This window comes from Simochromis diagramma, unplaced genomic scaffold (assembly GCF_900408965.1).
Source record: "Simochromis diagramma unplaced genomic scaffold, fSimDia1.1 OVJJ01000421.1, whole genome shotgun sequence".
Classification (NCBI taxonomy): Eukaryota; Metazoa; Chordata; class Actinopteri; order Cichliformes; family Cichlidae; genus Simochromis; species Simochromis diagramma.
The window spans coordinates 11,189,092-11,202,817 of record NW_024387250.1 but is presented as its reverse complement, the minus strand read 5'-3'; the positions used below and the strand labels follow the sequence as shown (position 1 = coordinate 11,202,817).

The 13,726-nt window shown below is 40.9% G+C and overlaps 1 protein-coding gene across 2 annotated transcripts in view; it reads right to left on the bottom strand.

Moving 5' to 3' along the window:
- Positions 1 to 120: 120 nt before the first annotated feature.
- The window catches only part of arid5b (AT-rich interaction domain 5B), a 75,203-nt gene continuing 61,597 nt past the window's right edge, over positions 121 to 13,726 (bottom strand). For both annotated transcript variants that reach the window (XM_040001659.1, XM_040001660.1), the window contains 3 exons: positions 13,466 to 13,563; positions 5,463 to 5,673; positions 121 to 5,273 (listed from right to left, as the gene is read on the bottom strand). In XM_040001659.1, coding sequence (XP_039857593.1) covers positions 3,273 to 5,273; positions 5,463 to 5,673; positions 13,466 to 13,563 — 2,310 coding nt within the window. In that variant the 3' untranslated portion in view covers positions 121 to 3,272. The remainder of the gene's footprint in view (positions 5,274 to 5,462; positions 5,674 to 13,465; positions 13,564 to 13,726) is intronic.

The following is a 13,726-nucleotide window of genomic DNA, read 5'->3' as shown; positions in this document are numbered from 1 at the left end:
TTACTGAGGGAGGGAAAAAAAGCATTGCTTTGATGTTAGCACACTGACATTAAATACCAGTTTATCCAACCCTTGCTATTTATCTGCAGTTCAGTTAAAGAACACCACTGAAGAAACATATAGATAGTAAAATACTTTAATTAAATATACAGGAGGTCATATAATACAAAATGTGTATTTTTTTGTCTTGCCTGCCAGCTGGGTGATTGGTAAACAGATGGCTGCTGTATCAAAAACACTTTCAGGATGCACATTAATGGAAACGACATGGAAAAAAAAAAAGTGAAACGACAACAAATAAACAATATCCTAATTCTTAAATTGTAGTGTTTGAATTTAACGTGATCACGGTGACCTTGAAACAGAGCAAACAAGGACACGGCTAGATTGTGTAACCAACTTTTATACTGTTTTTATACTATATACAGATTATAACAGTTTATATGATAACAACCACGCAGTCCTATCTACAGTGCTATTTACACAAAATAAGACGAGAAGGAGGGGTTGCCATGAATTGATCCCGTATGAATGTTCTGTACAGGAGCCAGCACTAATGCCAGTTTTACCTACACACAGCAATGTACAGTACTTAATCAGAAATGAATGTCTTTATCTAAGTATTCGGTAAAACTTTACAGACGTTTTACAGATTTTTTTTTCTTCTTTTGAAACACCAGACATGTTCACTGTGTATTTTGACTATCCTGGATTGCAATTATATAGTGGTTGTAAAAGCCAGCGCAGGTGTTGTCTTTCCACCTCAGGCTATGGAGCATGGTAGGCATATTTTATGGAGTCTGGTACCTTTTCATCACTGCTAGAAAACACATAGAGCACACACGCCCTGCGGGTGACAGACACCAGACCTGTGTCAGGATCAGTAAATCTCGCAGGTTCTTGTATAATCAACTGTCTGACAGAGTTAAGCTAGGTCAACAGATTTACTTAAGTTAAAGCGTAAGTGTTTAAAATTTAAACTTCTTAAAGTGCCCCTATGTGTTTCACCTAATTTATTTATCTGTTATATAGCTTTTCTTTTGTATATTTAAAATTATTCTCTCACACAGAAAACACTGCTGCTGAACTGCCTTGCTAGTCCAGGCTTTACTTACTTGTCTACATCATAATGTAACACTGTGACATATTGCCTTCTTAGCAGCTAGTTTGGTGCGCACTCAGACAAAGAACAATGAGCAGTGGCATGAATTAAATCCAGAGTCAACCAGCTGCAACTTCTTTAAAATGCTGCATATCTCAGTTACATCTAAAGAACTGAATACCAGTAGATTCATCTTTTATTCGTTAGTTTTTTAAAGTATTTTGGGGGGATGGACTTTTTTGCCTTCGGAGTTGAACCCAGGGCCACTGTGGAATATGGCCGCTTGTGAGCTAAACCAGAACCCAAATTACTTTTATTTTTGACAGCTATATCGTAGAATAATTGGGAAATTCTTGTGTTTACTGTTGGTACAGAGCATGGGTAGTGTGGCTAACATTATCATCCTTTGCTTCTGTCTGCACTCTGCAATTACACATACTGTATTTTTACAGCAAAATTCCCAATAAAGCTGCTCACATTTACATATTTTTCTATTTCTGCTGTCAGACAACAGAAAGAGCACAAACCCACTGAGACTAATTTAAAATAGCTGTAACTTTCAAGCTATTAAACCATTGCTTAGAACTGCTAGAATTATAACAGTGACTTTGTCTAACAATATCACTGTTTATATAAGTAGGGGGACCATTTCAGAGGTTGGGAAGAGTATAGAAAAAAGGTTTTCATCAATAAAGTGTGTAAACTTACTCAAATAGGTCCCCAAATATGTTATGAACCTGTAAATGAGCACAATAGGGGCACTTTATAATTTAAGCACAGATACTAACCATTAGGTTTACAGCATAACTGTTTACATTTTAAAAACATCCCATTCTGTGCCTCACACATTAAGTCTGGTGTCTGATAGCCAAGTGTGCCATACTGTTTTTGCATGGGTGTCTGTGCGCTTCGTTTCAGACAAGAGTGACAGTAATATTGACATTCCTACCCTGCTACAGAAGATAAACCTTAACAACTGTAGTGCTAACTCTAATCCAACACTGCGAAAGGCACAGATATTTGCAAAGCAGTAATATCCTAAGTGACAACATTCCTATCAAATCATACAGGGAGTCTTTTCAGCGTACTGAAGAAAAGAATATGTTCACCAACAAAAAAGCTTTTCAAGTCAAGAACAAAAAGATGAAATGCTGATTTTTTTTTGTGGTGAGCATTCCACAGCAGACAGCTGCTTCATTATGCTGGTCCTGCAGACAAAAACAAGCCGCTACAGTCTACTCATCACAAAAGGTTTAGGGGGTCATATCACTTTTAGTTTAGAAAGTAAAAAAAAATTTAATGACTTTTTAATCAATGCTTAACAAAAAAAGTAATTTGTCAACAGACTGAACATGAAAACTGCTTATTTTGTATTTGAACTGAAATACATGATTATTAATAAAAGAAAAAACCTGAACTGAGGAACAAGTGAGTCTACAGTACATCTGTCATACACAGCACCTCTAAATGTTTTGTTATGATTAAACTATTCGTGTTATGCAGCACCACAGTGAGTGTTAATGTCTATTCTAAAGAGTCCATGTGGATTTACTGTGGCACAAACAGGCAACAGAGCTCAGCGTGGAGACATGTAAACAGATACAACACCACTGGCTGCCTAAAGAGTAATTATGCGCTAAACAGCTGCTGAACATGGTTTGCAATTGTGAACGCACCTCTAGTTATATAAAGAATTTGATTTACGTCGTCATGTTACTTGTAGTGTTCTTAAGCAACAAAGTTTAGCCCTCAGATGTAGTAAACAAATGGCTTTTCTCTGTTGCCCTCAACATTTCACACATCCAGAGCAACAACCTGACTCATGGTTACTGAGAGCGGCAAACTGATTTGTGAGCACATACACATGAGCATTGTGCAAATAAGAATACGACGACAACAACAAAAAAGATACAGTAAGTGGTGATACAAATAAAGAACAGTGCAAAGTATATAAACAAAGGCATAAACAATTTAAAAAAAAATAAAGAAAATGGAATTTTCAGTCCACCTGACTGATGCATTTATCAGTCAGTTATCAGCCAAAGTTACATAATCAGTGTTTTGTTTTGACTGAGCCACAATCCCCGAGATAGAGAAACAAAGACAAAGAAAAGCTGAGACAGTTTCTGAGGATGAAGAAAGAGAGTGGGAAATAAATGTCTCCTCTTTCTCACAGTCTGGTGCTGGGGTGTACCGAGGACAGCTGAGGTGGTGGGAGGGTTGAGAGAGGGTATAGATGGTGCAACAGGTCCCCATACAGTGCTGCCCCACCAGGGTGCCTGTAGAAGTGGTGTGGGCTAGGACTAGAGGCCAGAAGCTGCCTGTGGAGCATCATGGAGTGGAATAAAGGGGGCACAAGAGGAGATACTGCTGACTGGCTTTTTAGGTACTGGAGACCCGGATGCTGTTGGAGCCCGTCCTGGGCCCCTGGTGAAACCAGGCTGCCAGGCGGGTATATGCCAGCATAGAGGGGTGCGGCATGAGGTGGGGGAAAAGTGGTTGTAGGGTGTCCCTCAGGAAGATGGTTGTTGAGGTGAACAGCATGGGCCGGCTCAGCTGGTTTCAGCTCTTCTGGATCGCTACGTCGGATTGTGCCAGCAGGGTGGATTGGTGTAACCACACGAACTTTCCTTTCAGGGACATCTTCGCTCTCGGGCTCTGCTAGACTTCTTTTACTGGGTCGATTGGGGCTGGTGAGGGAGGATTCACCTGAAGCTTTGGGGCTGGGAAACGACTGTGATGCCTCTGCTGGGTTCTGCTTGGGGGGAGAGATTGTCATAGGAGGAACTCTGCATGCTTTAGGGTGAGAATCCAAACCCTGGTGCATGATGGAATATGAGAGACTACAGAAGGGAGGCTTAGAGAAAGAGGAAACCCTCTGAGAGCGTTGTTTAGAAACTGTGAAGTCTCTTGGCTCATCTTCGGCCTCTCTGCTCTCGCCGTGTGTTTGAGTCCTGTCACTGAAGTGAGATCTGTAGGCCAAGCCCTCTTGCTCCAGGGTGCCACAAACAAAACCCTGGCTGCCTTCACGGTCCCTTGTGTAGTGCTCTCGCCGCTCTGCACTAACAAAGCCAGGAATCCTCTCTTGACTCAGACAGTTCTCAGTTTGCCTATACAGATTGTGGAGGTGAGGGGAAGAGTAGCAGTCACTTGCGTAATTCCGGGGCTGAGAAGCCGGGCCCTGGAGTAGCTTCTCCCCACAGTTTTCCAAGGCATCCTGAGCTCGGGGGAGATAGGGCTGCCATGGTGCGCTTACTGGAGGCTGGGGATGATGGCTTGTCCGGCAATTGTAACTCTCTGAAAGCTCCCCAGCAGTGCTCCTCTCTGATGGGCCACCTGTGGCTTGTTGGTGAGGCTTGCTGCTCTGGGCATGCTGGATGACTGATGGCCTGAATATAGGAGCTACCTCTGGGATACCGTGCCTTTGTCCTAGTCCCTCCTCTTCACTCTTTCTCTTCTCCTTTTCCCCTTCAGACACTGATATGACAGGAGCTGAGGATGTAGCTGTGGGAGGTGGAGGCTGAAGAGAAAGAGGTGTAAAGGAGAAAGGGTTGGACTCACACACTTGAGAGAGGAGCTTCTTTTTGGCCAAAGGAGACATGACCCCCTGGCTTGCTTTGCAGTAGGCAGCTGTCTGTCCGGAGCCCTGGGTAGACTCCTTCTTAATAACCCCATAGTCTTCTTTCTCTGGGAAGGAATCTGTGCTTAAGTCTATACACTGTTTGTCTGCCTGTTTACACATCGGCAACACCTTCCCCACTCTCCCACCATGACCTTCAATGGGGTCTTTGACCCTGGAGAAGGGCTCAGGCAAGGCTACATGTCCAGCAGGTTTGTCTATATCCCATCGATGAGACAGGTAAGGGTTTTTAGGAATGAAATGACCTTCATTTTGCTGTTCACAGGTGAGTTTTGACTGCAGGGCCTCACTGATTTGCCTCCATTCGGGCTGGGAACCAGAACCAGTACAAAGGGGTAGACCAGCATGTGGGCCTCTGCAGTCTGGCTCTTTGGGGCAGAATGAAAATGGCTGCTCCACCGCCAGGGACTCCTCTTTCTTCAGGGTAAGGTGTAACTCTTCCTCCTCTATTACAATTGGTTCATCTTGCAGAGGTACCTCCTGTTTTATGGCTGAGGGAGGGTCATGATCCTCTTCTTTCACCGTATCATCCTGCAATTTGGAAAAATGATAGTTATTTCAGTTTTTCAAAGAAGAAAAGAAACTCATACTTTCTTATTTGGCAAATTCAACACAGGGGATGAGGGACTGATGAGAAAGCATAGCAACATAAAAATTAAATTGAATTGAGAGTGAGATGGAATCCTGATGAGCCAGCAGCTGGATAGGTTTGCTACTAACCTGTGACTGTTCTTGGCCTTTCAGTGTATCCCCTCTATCCTTTTTACTCCCCAGCTTGGGATTGCTCAGGCTTTTTAATTTCTTGGCCCCTAGTCCTTTGGCTTTGGCTCCTGATGCCTTCTCCTGGCTGGTCTCCTGCTTCCTGGGTTTGGCCAAGGGGAGGGGTTTGTCGGGCTCTCCTTTAATATGCCTCTCGTAAGGGAGGAGGAGCCTGAGGAAGAATGTGGGCAAAGCAGATATGATCAAGTTATGTCCTGTCAACTTTGCAAGGCTTGGTTACTGATATATTGTGGATCATTGCACATAAACAAAAAGCTTTTTTTCCTGCTAAACAGGAAAAAGGTGGAAGCTTTTTTTTTTTTTTTTTAAAAAGCAAAACACCTTGGTTGTTTAGCGTAAAATACAATACACCACATTGTTTGGCAACTGAGCTGCAGCTTCGCCCCTGGCATGCAGTGTATCAAATAGCTTGCTTTAAAACCTCCTTGTTTTAATACCTGGCAAGCATTAACGATCCTATTGTAATTAAACTAGGTTAGGGGAAATCCAGGCTCAAATGGGTGCCAGAACATGTGTGTGTGTGTGTGAGAGAGACAGAGAGAATGTGAATAACCAGTTATCTCCTGCTGAGACAGATCACATTTGGTATTACTTTAACCTTAAAAGAAAATAATATGTGTGTGTCTGTGTCTGTGTATGTGTGTGTGTGAGGGGATTCTAAAGTTAATGTAATTTGGAATGAAAAAAAAGGAAAATATCTTGGAGGAATGACATCAAATTCTTTAACCTCGCCGCACATAATCTCTAATTTAATATACTAATGTTATTAATGATAGAAGCCCTTAAATTGGTTATAATAATGAAATATTTCAGCTGGTATAAGCATGCTTTAGCTGTTACATGTTATGAAATCCTGAATAGCTGCGTATGCTTCAACTTCATTAAGTCCATACTAAGTAACAAGGAAAAATCTGTAGAATAAACATTAGACTATTTTTGACTTCTGGTAATCCTCCTCTGAATACGTCGCAAGTCACTTTTCCATATCTGATGTCATAACTAATGGGAACATTAGGATCTGGATAACATAACAACACCCATGTGTAAAATAATAGCATGAAGAAACCAGTGAGGGAAACTTTTAGGCTTTTATTGCTAGGAAAAGAAAATGGAAATTGGCACTAGACCAGAAATAAGAAACGCTGTGGAACAGGAAACCAAGACAACTGAAAAACTACGACACTAAGAACTTCAATAAGTTCTTTTGAAAATCTTTCCAGCTCCTCTGTCAGTTTCTTTAAAACAATAAAAATCCATGAAAGCCAGACAGAAACATGACTTTCTAAGTCATGAGAAGAAAAAAAAAGGTCTTCTCGTGTAACGACAAGAGACGGTTGCACTATTCCTTTTAAGGGACATGGCGGTAAAACAAACAATGAATCAAGAGCTGTTTTGCCTCCTCTTCAAAAGGAAGAAAAAAAAAGCCTCAGAGAGTTCAAGAGGCTCTGTGGGATTTTTTGTTATTTTTCCTCTGAACAAAAGTGCTGGCAGGGAAAGCGGTGAAACTACATTTCATACAGCTGGTCTGGCACCAGGCCCCAGGCCAAGAAAGGAAATGTACTATTAAATGTGACTTATTGGAGAGATGGAGAGCAAAGAGGTTGTGAAAGAGAAGAGAGGAGGGAAAGGGCCAAAAGGAAAAAGAAACAGAAGGATAGAAAGAGCGGCATAATGACATGTTAATGAACAGGAAAAATGATTTTGAATAAAGGAATGAAAAATCCTAGAAAACATAACTTTAAAGTAGAAGCTGTGGATTTTCCCTGTTAAACAGGGAAGTGCTTCTCAGTCTTTCTATAATTAGGCCTTATTGCACAAAAAAGGAAGGTGAAGTAAATCTTCCACTGTTATAAACAAAAGGTCTTGAAAATTGTTATCGACATACCGACATGTAAAAATATCTAGAGGCTATTAGAGATCAAGGGCTAGAAAAATGACATGTTTGCTGCATATACAAGGGTCTACTGTTGACTATCAGCAGGATCTGTGGGAAAGAGATGGCTGCCTGGGCCTGGGTCAACTTTATGGAATGTCAATAAGGGCTAGGGGGATGGTGGTGTTGCTGGTTAATGTAAGAGCTGAACCAGGGAAATCACTGGAGCTGAAAATAGTTACAAATGGAAAGCTTAAGATGTTATGTTGGTCCAGGAAACCAAAAAAAAAAAATCAGCCTCAGGAAGTTCTATTCATTGTTAGAAAGCCTTGTTTTGTAACACTTAACTACTGACCAAAAATTTCAGTCTATCAAAATATGATTGTACATTTTATACACCTATTACAGTATCTTTGACTGCCAGGAAACAAGTATTAAAACTGCAGGAGTCCATTTTTAATTCTGTAAAAAACAAACAAACAAACAAGGCAAAGCAAGTAAAAATTAAAAATAAAATCCTAATAGACCCCTGTGTGTGAAAGCAATTTCAAACACTGCACCTATAACTTAATCATGATTGTGTAGTATGATATAATAAGCACTTATAATACAATACTGCTATAAGTAGCAATTTCCTTCAAAGCAGGGGAAGGGCTAAGCTTGGCAGCCACTGAAATAGTTGAGAGAAAGCCAGATGTAGTTATTAATTTGAGCCACTTGGGGGCGTATTCTGCACTGGAAGACTCCAGCAAGGAATTTCATCAAAGCAGGAGAGGCAACATTTTTATGAGGTCAATAAATACTTAACTTCCTCTCATGCCAATTTATCACCTGGCTTTTGTTTAAGCGGCCGTTTTCCATGTTCCTTAACAAGGAATCCAAATACGCAGTGAAGATGAAATATTTATATTAATAGACAGAAACTATCTCATGTAATTAATCAGAAAAAAACATTTCTTCATATATATGATGGATTATATGTGACTGATTTTGGAATCTGGGATCAACAACACTGTGATTCAACAGAACAAAACTGTCAACTAAGCAGGTCTGTGCCTTTGAAATAATGGCTTACACACAAAGCACTTCTACTGAAAACAACAACAAAAAAAGACAACTTGGCAAAAACAAGGTGACTTTACCAGCAATGTGCTGCTGTTGTCCGAGTCTTGTGTTACAGGAACAAGCAGTGTGCTCAAATCCAAGAAATGCCTAAGTCACCAAATAAGTGGAAAAAGCCCACAGGCGGTTCCATTTCAACAATTTCCCTCTCATCCGTCTTGAAATTAATTTTTGCTGGTGTTGTGTTAAGATCACAAGAGCTGCTTCATGCGTTAAAAAAAAAAAAAAGGCTGGTGGACAAGCCCCTGGGGCTGTAGAAAGATTTGGAGGAAAGAAAAATAACGTACTTTTACAAGGCTGTGAGGAAAAGAGAATAAAATAGAAAAGGATAAAATCAAATCTTTATCATATGTAAGTGGAATGATTAAGCACCATCACAGCGATGAGAAAACAATAACTGCTGTAGAGAAAGAGCCAAGATGCCGGCAGAGGGATAAACAGACATTGTAGCTGGTCCCTTTGCTTTGGATTTATGCCTCAAAGCCTCTCTTTTGTCTCGAAGCCAAACCACTTGAGGTGACCCTCATTCATGCAGTTAAAACAGGAGGGCAGCGCAGGAATGTATGAAAAACTTAAGTCCTTTGTCAAGTCTGAAAATACCAGATTTAAAATGACCTCTACTGTTCCCCCGGGGTTTGCTCTCATTAGCTGCTGCTGCTGCAGCTTGCAGTAAATGTTCACCATACAAGGTGTGAGCCAAGAGTGCTACATGTAAGTGTTTAAAATAAATGTGTACTATTCTGCATAAAGGACCACTCAAGTCTTTCAGTCACTAAAGTATTAATACGCCATAATATCCACAATATGTTCCCTCTTGCTGCCCTGAAGTGGACTGAAATCTCAGCAAGAATATCATTAATTTAATTTGCAACACTGAAGCACTTATTAATTTCAGTAGACTTGAATAGATTCTCATACAGTCGATTGCCTGTCACACATCAGTGCCATAATTTGTGATTTCTCACTGCCACTGGGGGAAAAAAACCCCTCAGACCTTTTGATTAAATTCGACACATAAAGAAATGATCCGATATTGTGATTTGTTAGATGGCTGCAAAAAAGAAAGAAGAAGAGATTTTTATCACTGAATGCTCAATAAAGCATTTGTCTTGGGGAAACCATCTCGCTCTCAGATGTTAAAATAGCTGCCTGCTATTTTAGTGTAAAGAACATGCAGCTCTTTGGCTGCCTTCCCACTCTAGCTCAAGTCCACATTCTGTGGAAGTGTCATGGATATACAAAGACTTTGGCCATCCTTCTGATACAGACAACATGTTGAGACATTATTATAGTCTTAAGGAATGCTGAGAGTAAATACTATGTTATCATATTGCAACTGTCCTATCTCTCTCCTGTTTTTTTACTTTCTTTCTTTTTTTTTTAAACTAAAATAGTCAACCATTTTTACTTCTTTATTAAATTCTATCAACGTCTCATCCTGCTTCTTTCAGGTTTACAAGGTGATACTCTTTCCACACCACTTCTTACTGCAATCTAATGATACCCTCTGCTGCAGGACAACAGACCAACTTAAATCTGTGTTTCAGTGTAAAAATATAATGCGCTACATCTGATGTATTGCAAACCCAGCAAGGACAATGCGGAGCGAGACGCTGACGAGTTCAGAATAAAATTTACAAAACAATCCTGTCTCTTTCTCTCTTGCCCAAATTTGAAACCCGTGGTATTATACGGTAATTCTCAGAGCAAGGACTGACTCAAGGTTTCCTAATAATGTATTTTTATATCTGGAAAGCAGCTTTAGTGAATGCAAAAGAACATCGATACCAGGAGGAATGAATAAAGGCTGAATCAATAAAACATCTAGTCGACTAAAATTGGAACAGTCGTGCATCTGTCTTAAAAGAAACACATATCTGCATGATCTGAGCCAGAGAATATTTCACAGGCTCCGTGTACAGTACATCTGGCAAACATCCATTACTTTATAGACAAAATGATTTAATCCAAAAACCCCTCATCTGCGTTTTCTGCTATTACCCAAAACCTCAGAGTTTTTAAATAGCAAATTATTCTAAATTGCTTCGCTGTTGCCATGGATACCCCCCACCTCCCCCTCCAAACCACCCACCCCCCTCCCCCCCACACCAATACCAACCCCGTGGTGCAATTACATTAGAGTGCCAAGGCATGGTGAGGTATTAAAAATCCGTAACAGGCAGAAATGAACAGAGATGGTGGAATGTGATGTTTCTGTTACAAGAGATCACGTAGGAAACCTGGAAGATTAAATATGTAGGAGCTGTTAAAAGGCGCTGACCTGTATAATGAAAGAAACAGCATGAAGTGCAAGGCAGGGAGTGGAAGAGAGAGAGACGGGGAGAGGGAGAGTGAAAGAGAGAGAGAGGAGGGAGAAAATGGCACAGCACAGAAGCAAAAGGCAGTCTATTTCAAGGTTATTGATGCCATCTTTTTCATGACCTCATTTTTAATTCAGAGCGCTGGGCCCTGACAGCTAATCTCGGGAAACGGTTTAAATAAATATCATTAAAGCTTCCCCGTAGCTGCAGCGGCAGACCTTGGCTTGGACATTTCTACATTGATTTTTCCCTGCGCACTAATGAAGGGCGCTCTGTGCCTAAACAACAGTAACTTTGAAAATGACAATTAGCTGAGGTTATCTCCTGTTCAATTCCAGCTATGTAACTCTATTTCTACCAGTGATTACCGCCCGCTCCTGGACAGCATAAATATAGTGATTATGCCCCTGGCTCCATCTTTCACAATAACATCTCCTAGGAAACCATTTCATATGATTTTACCATTAGGGCTGTAAAGGGATAATGTGTATAATTTAAAACGAGCACTGAATGCTTGTGGATATTCACAGTCTTTAACCCAAATAACACCAAGACAGCCAAGAATATCCACTTAATTGAAAGCAATTATGTCCTGAAATATTGTTTCCTTTTTTCCTACTAGCTGGAGACTTTTTATTTCCTGCTCTACTCTACTTTGGCCCACTGAGACAAATCAAAGTGATCCTTCTGAGAGATGAGGAAAACATAGGTGTTGTTCCAGTTTGTTCACTGTACATTCTTCCCTGTGAAATATATTTCTGTAGCACGTTGACTAATGATTAAAGGTGGAAACAAAGACGCCTCTGGGGAACAAACACATACTTCAGCGAGCCCACAAACAGCCTCATTCATCATGCAGAGAGAATGGCCGTGTTTGCTGAGTTAATACAATGAAGCTAATTGCCCTCCAAGCAGCCCAAACACCAAGGCTCAGCTAAAATTATTCCCCTGAATGGAAACTTGCTCAGCTTCAGCTGATATCTCTCTCTCTCTCTCTCTCTCTCACACACACACACACACATGCACACACACGCGCACACACACAGTCACCCCCAACCCCTCCTTCTTACACCTTCTCTCTGTCAGACTGATATTCACTGCAGTGTGTGGATATTATTGCTTTGTATTGATTCAGCATTATTTTCTCTCAGCTGCTTCTCGGTGGCTGGAGAGGGAAAGGCCAGCGCAGCAGCAGTCACACCTCAGCGCTTCCCACAAATTCGTCCTACACCCCTATTTTATGCCTTACAGACAAATGAACAATATAGCGTTTTACTTCAAAGTAATTGCTGCACTCCACGAAATAAGGATGAAACACGTCTTGGATTCTGAGTTTTGCAACAACAACAAAAAAAAAGCAAAAACTTCTTTTTTTCCCCAGTATCATATTTGAAGCCATGAATTGATAGTCACGTCTATTATTAGTAGAAATAAGAGCATCCAGTTTGCAGCAGGTTCTTATTTGAAGTTCGGAGAAACAACTGGGAATGCAGCATAAACACTGGAGGCACTTGCAGCTGAACATTTAGAGGCACATTGTCAGCTTGTCAACAAATTCAACACCTAAAATAATATACTCTCACAAATATGGTGTTGCAAATTTCCTGGAAAAACTGCACTGGCCACCACTGCCTGTGCTCGTGAATTCGCTTACAGCATGCAATCTTGACACAATATGAAGGTGCCTGGCTCCCTCATATGGCACTGCTGGCATATTGCTGTATTACGGATAGGTGTGTGTGTGTGTGTGCCTGAACTGTGCTGATGCATAAACCTGCAGCAGCCGGAGGGATGTGGAGAGGGTCACAGGCCCGGAGGAATGACCTGCTTCATGAGCGACTGGTTATCTCTTGCTGGGAAGATCGTATTTGGCATTTGTTTAACCTTGGGAAAGTGGCCGTGTGTGTATGTTTGCATGTGTGTGTGTGTTTGTGTGTGTTTGTGAGTGTGTGCTAGCAGCCCTGCATTAATAACCACACAGCTCCCTTAGGATCATATCCATATGCTTGCTTAGGTTTTGTAATACCATCTGAGTGATTATAATGTGGAGGTTGAAAATGCTGCAGTATCAGGCTGAACGATTAAATGAATATATTAAACTGGTGTTTTCATTTTATCCCGCAGCTTTCTGTGCTTGTAATGCATATATAGTGGAAAATGGAGAGACTGCATGCGTATTCATATAGGTCAGCTAATAATTAAAAACTTTGCTGTTATTTTGAACTCCTTAATCCTCTTTGGTTTGTTTGTAGAGCGGAATTGGAACAGATTACAGCACAATTGGTTTCACTGTGCCACACAACTGATCAATTGAGGCAAGGAAAATAACCGAATCTCATGTCATTATGAATTGATTTAGGTCCATAGGATAAGGAAGACATTTCTAAATACAATTACAGCTACATGCTAAAACAGTCGGCATCCCACTGTTGCTCTTCATGTGTACATTGACTTTCCGTAAATAAGATCAATATGTGTCCTGCTGTGTCCCGATGTTACAAATAAAGCATTGTGAAAGTACATTTGATGCAGCTGTGAAGGAGTTTACCCACTTCAGGCGATGCAGACTGTTCACATGTGCATGCATAACAATGTGTCATATATAACTGCCCGACATAATAACTCACCTCTCGTAGTGTCTCCGTGTACATGTGGCGGCACTTGTGCTGCTGGGGTTGCCGCCCAATTCATCATATACATGTTTCCACTGTCTGCGGACTGTGATCTGGAGCGATGGGTGAGAATACAGAGTGATCAGACAAAAAGACAAAAGAAATAGAGACAAAAAAAGAGATAAAAATAAGACAAAGAGAAAGAAAAACACCAAAAAATAATAAAAGACATAAGTAGTTGAAATCATTTCAAGGTCTTGGGGAGCTGATGAGTCA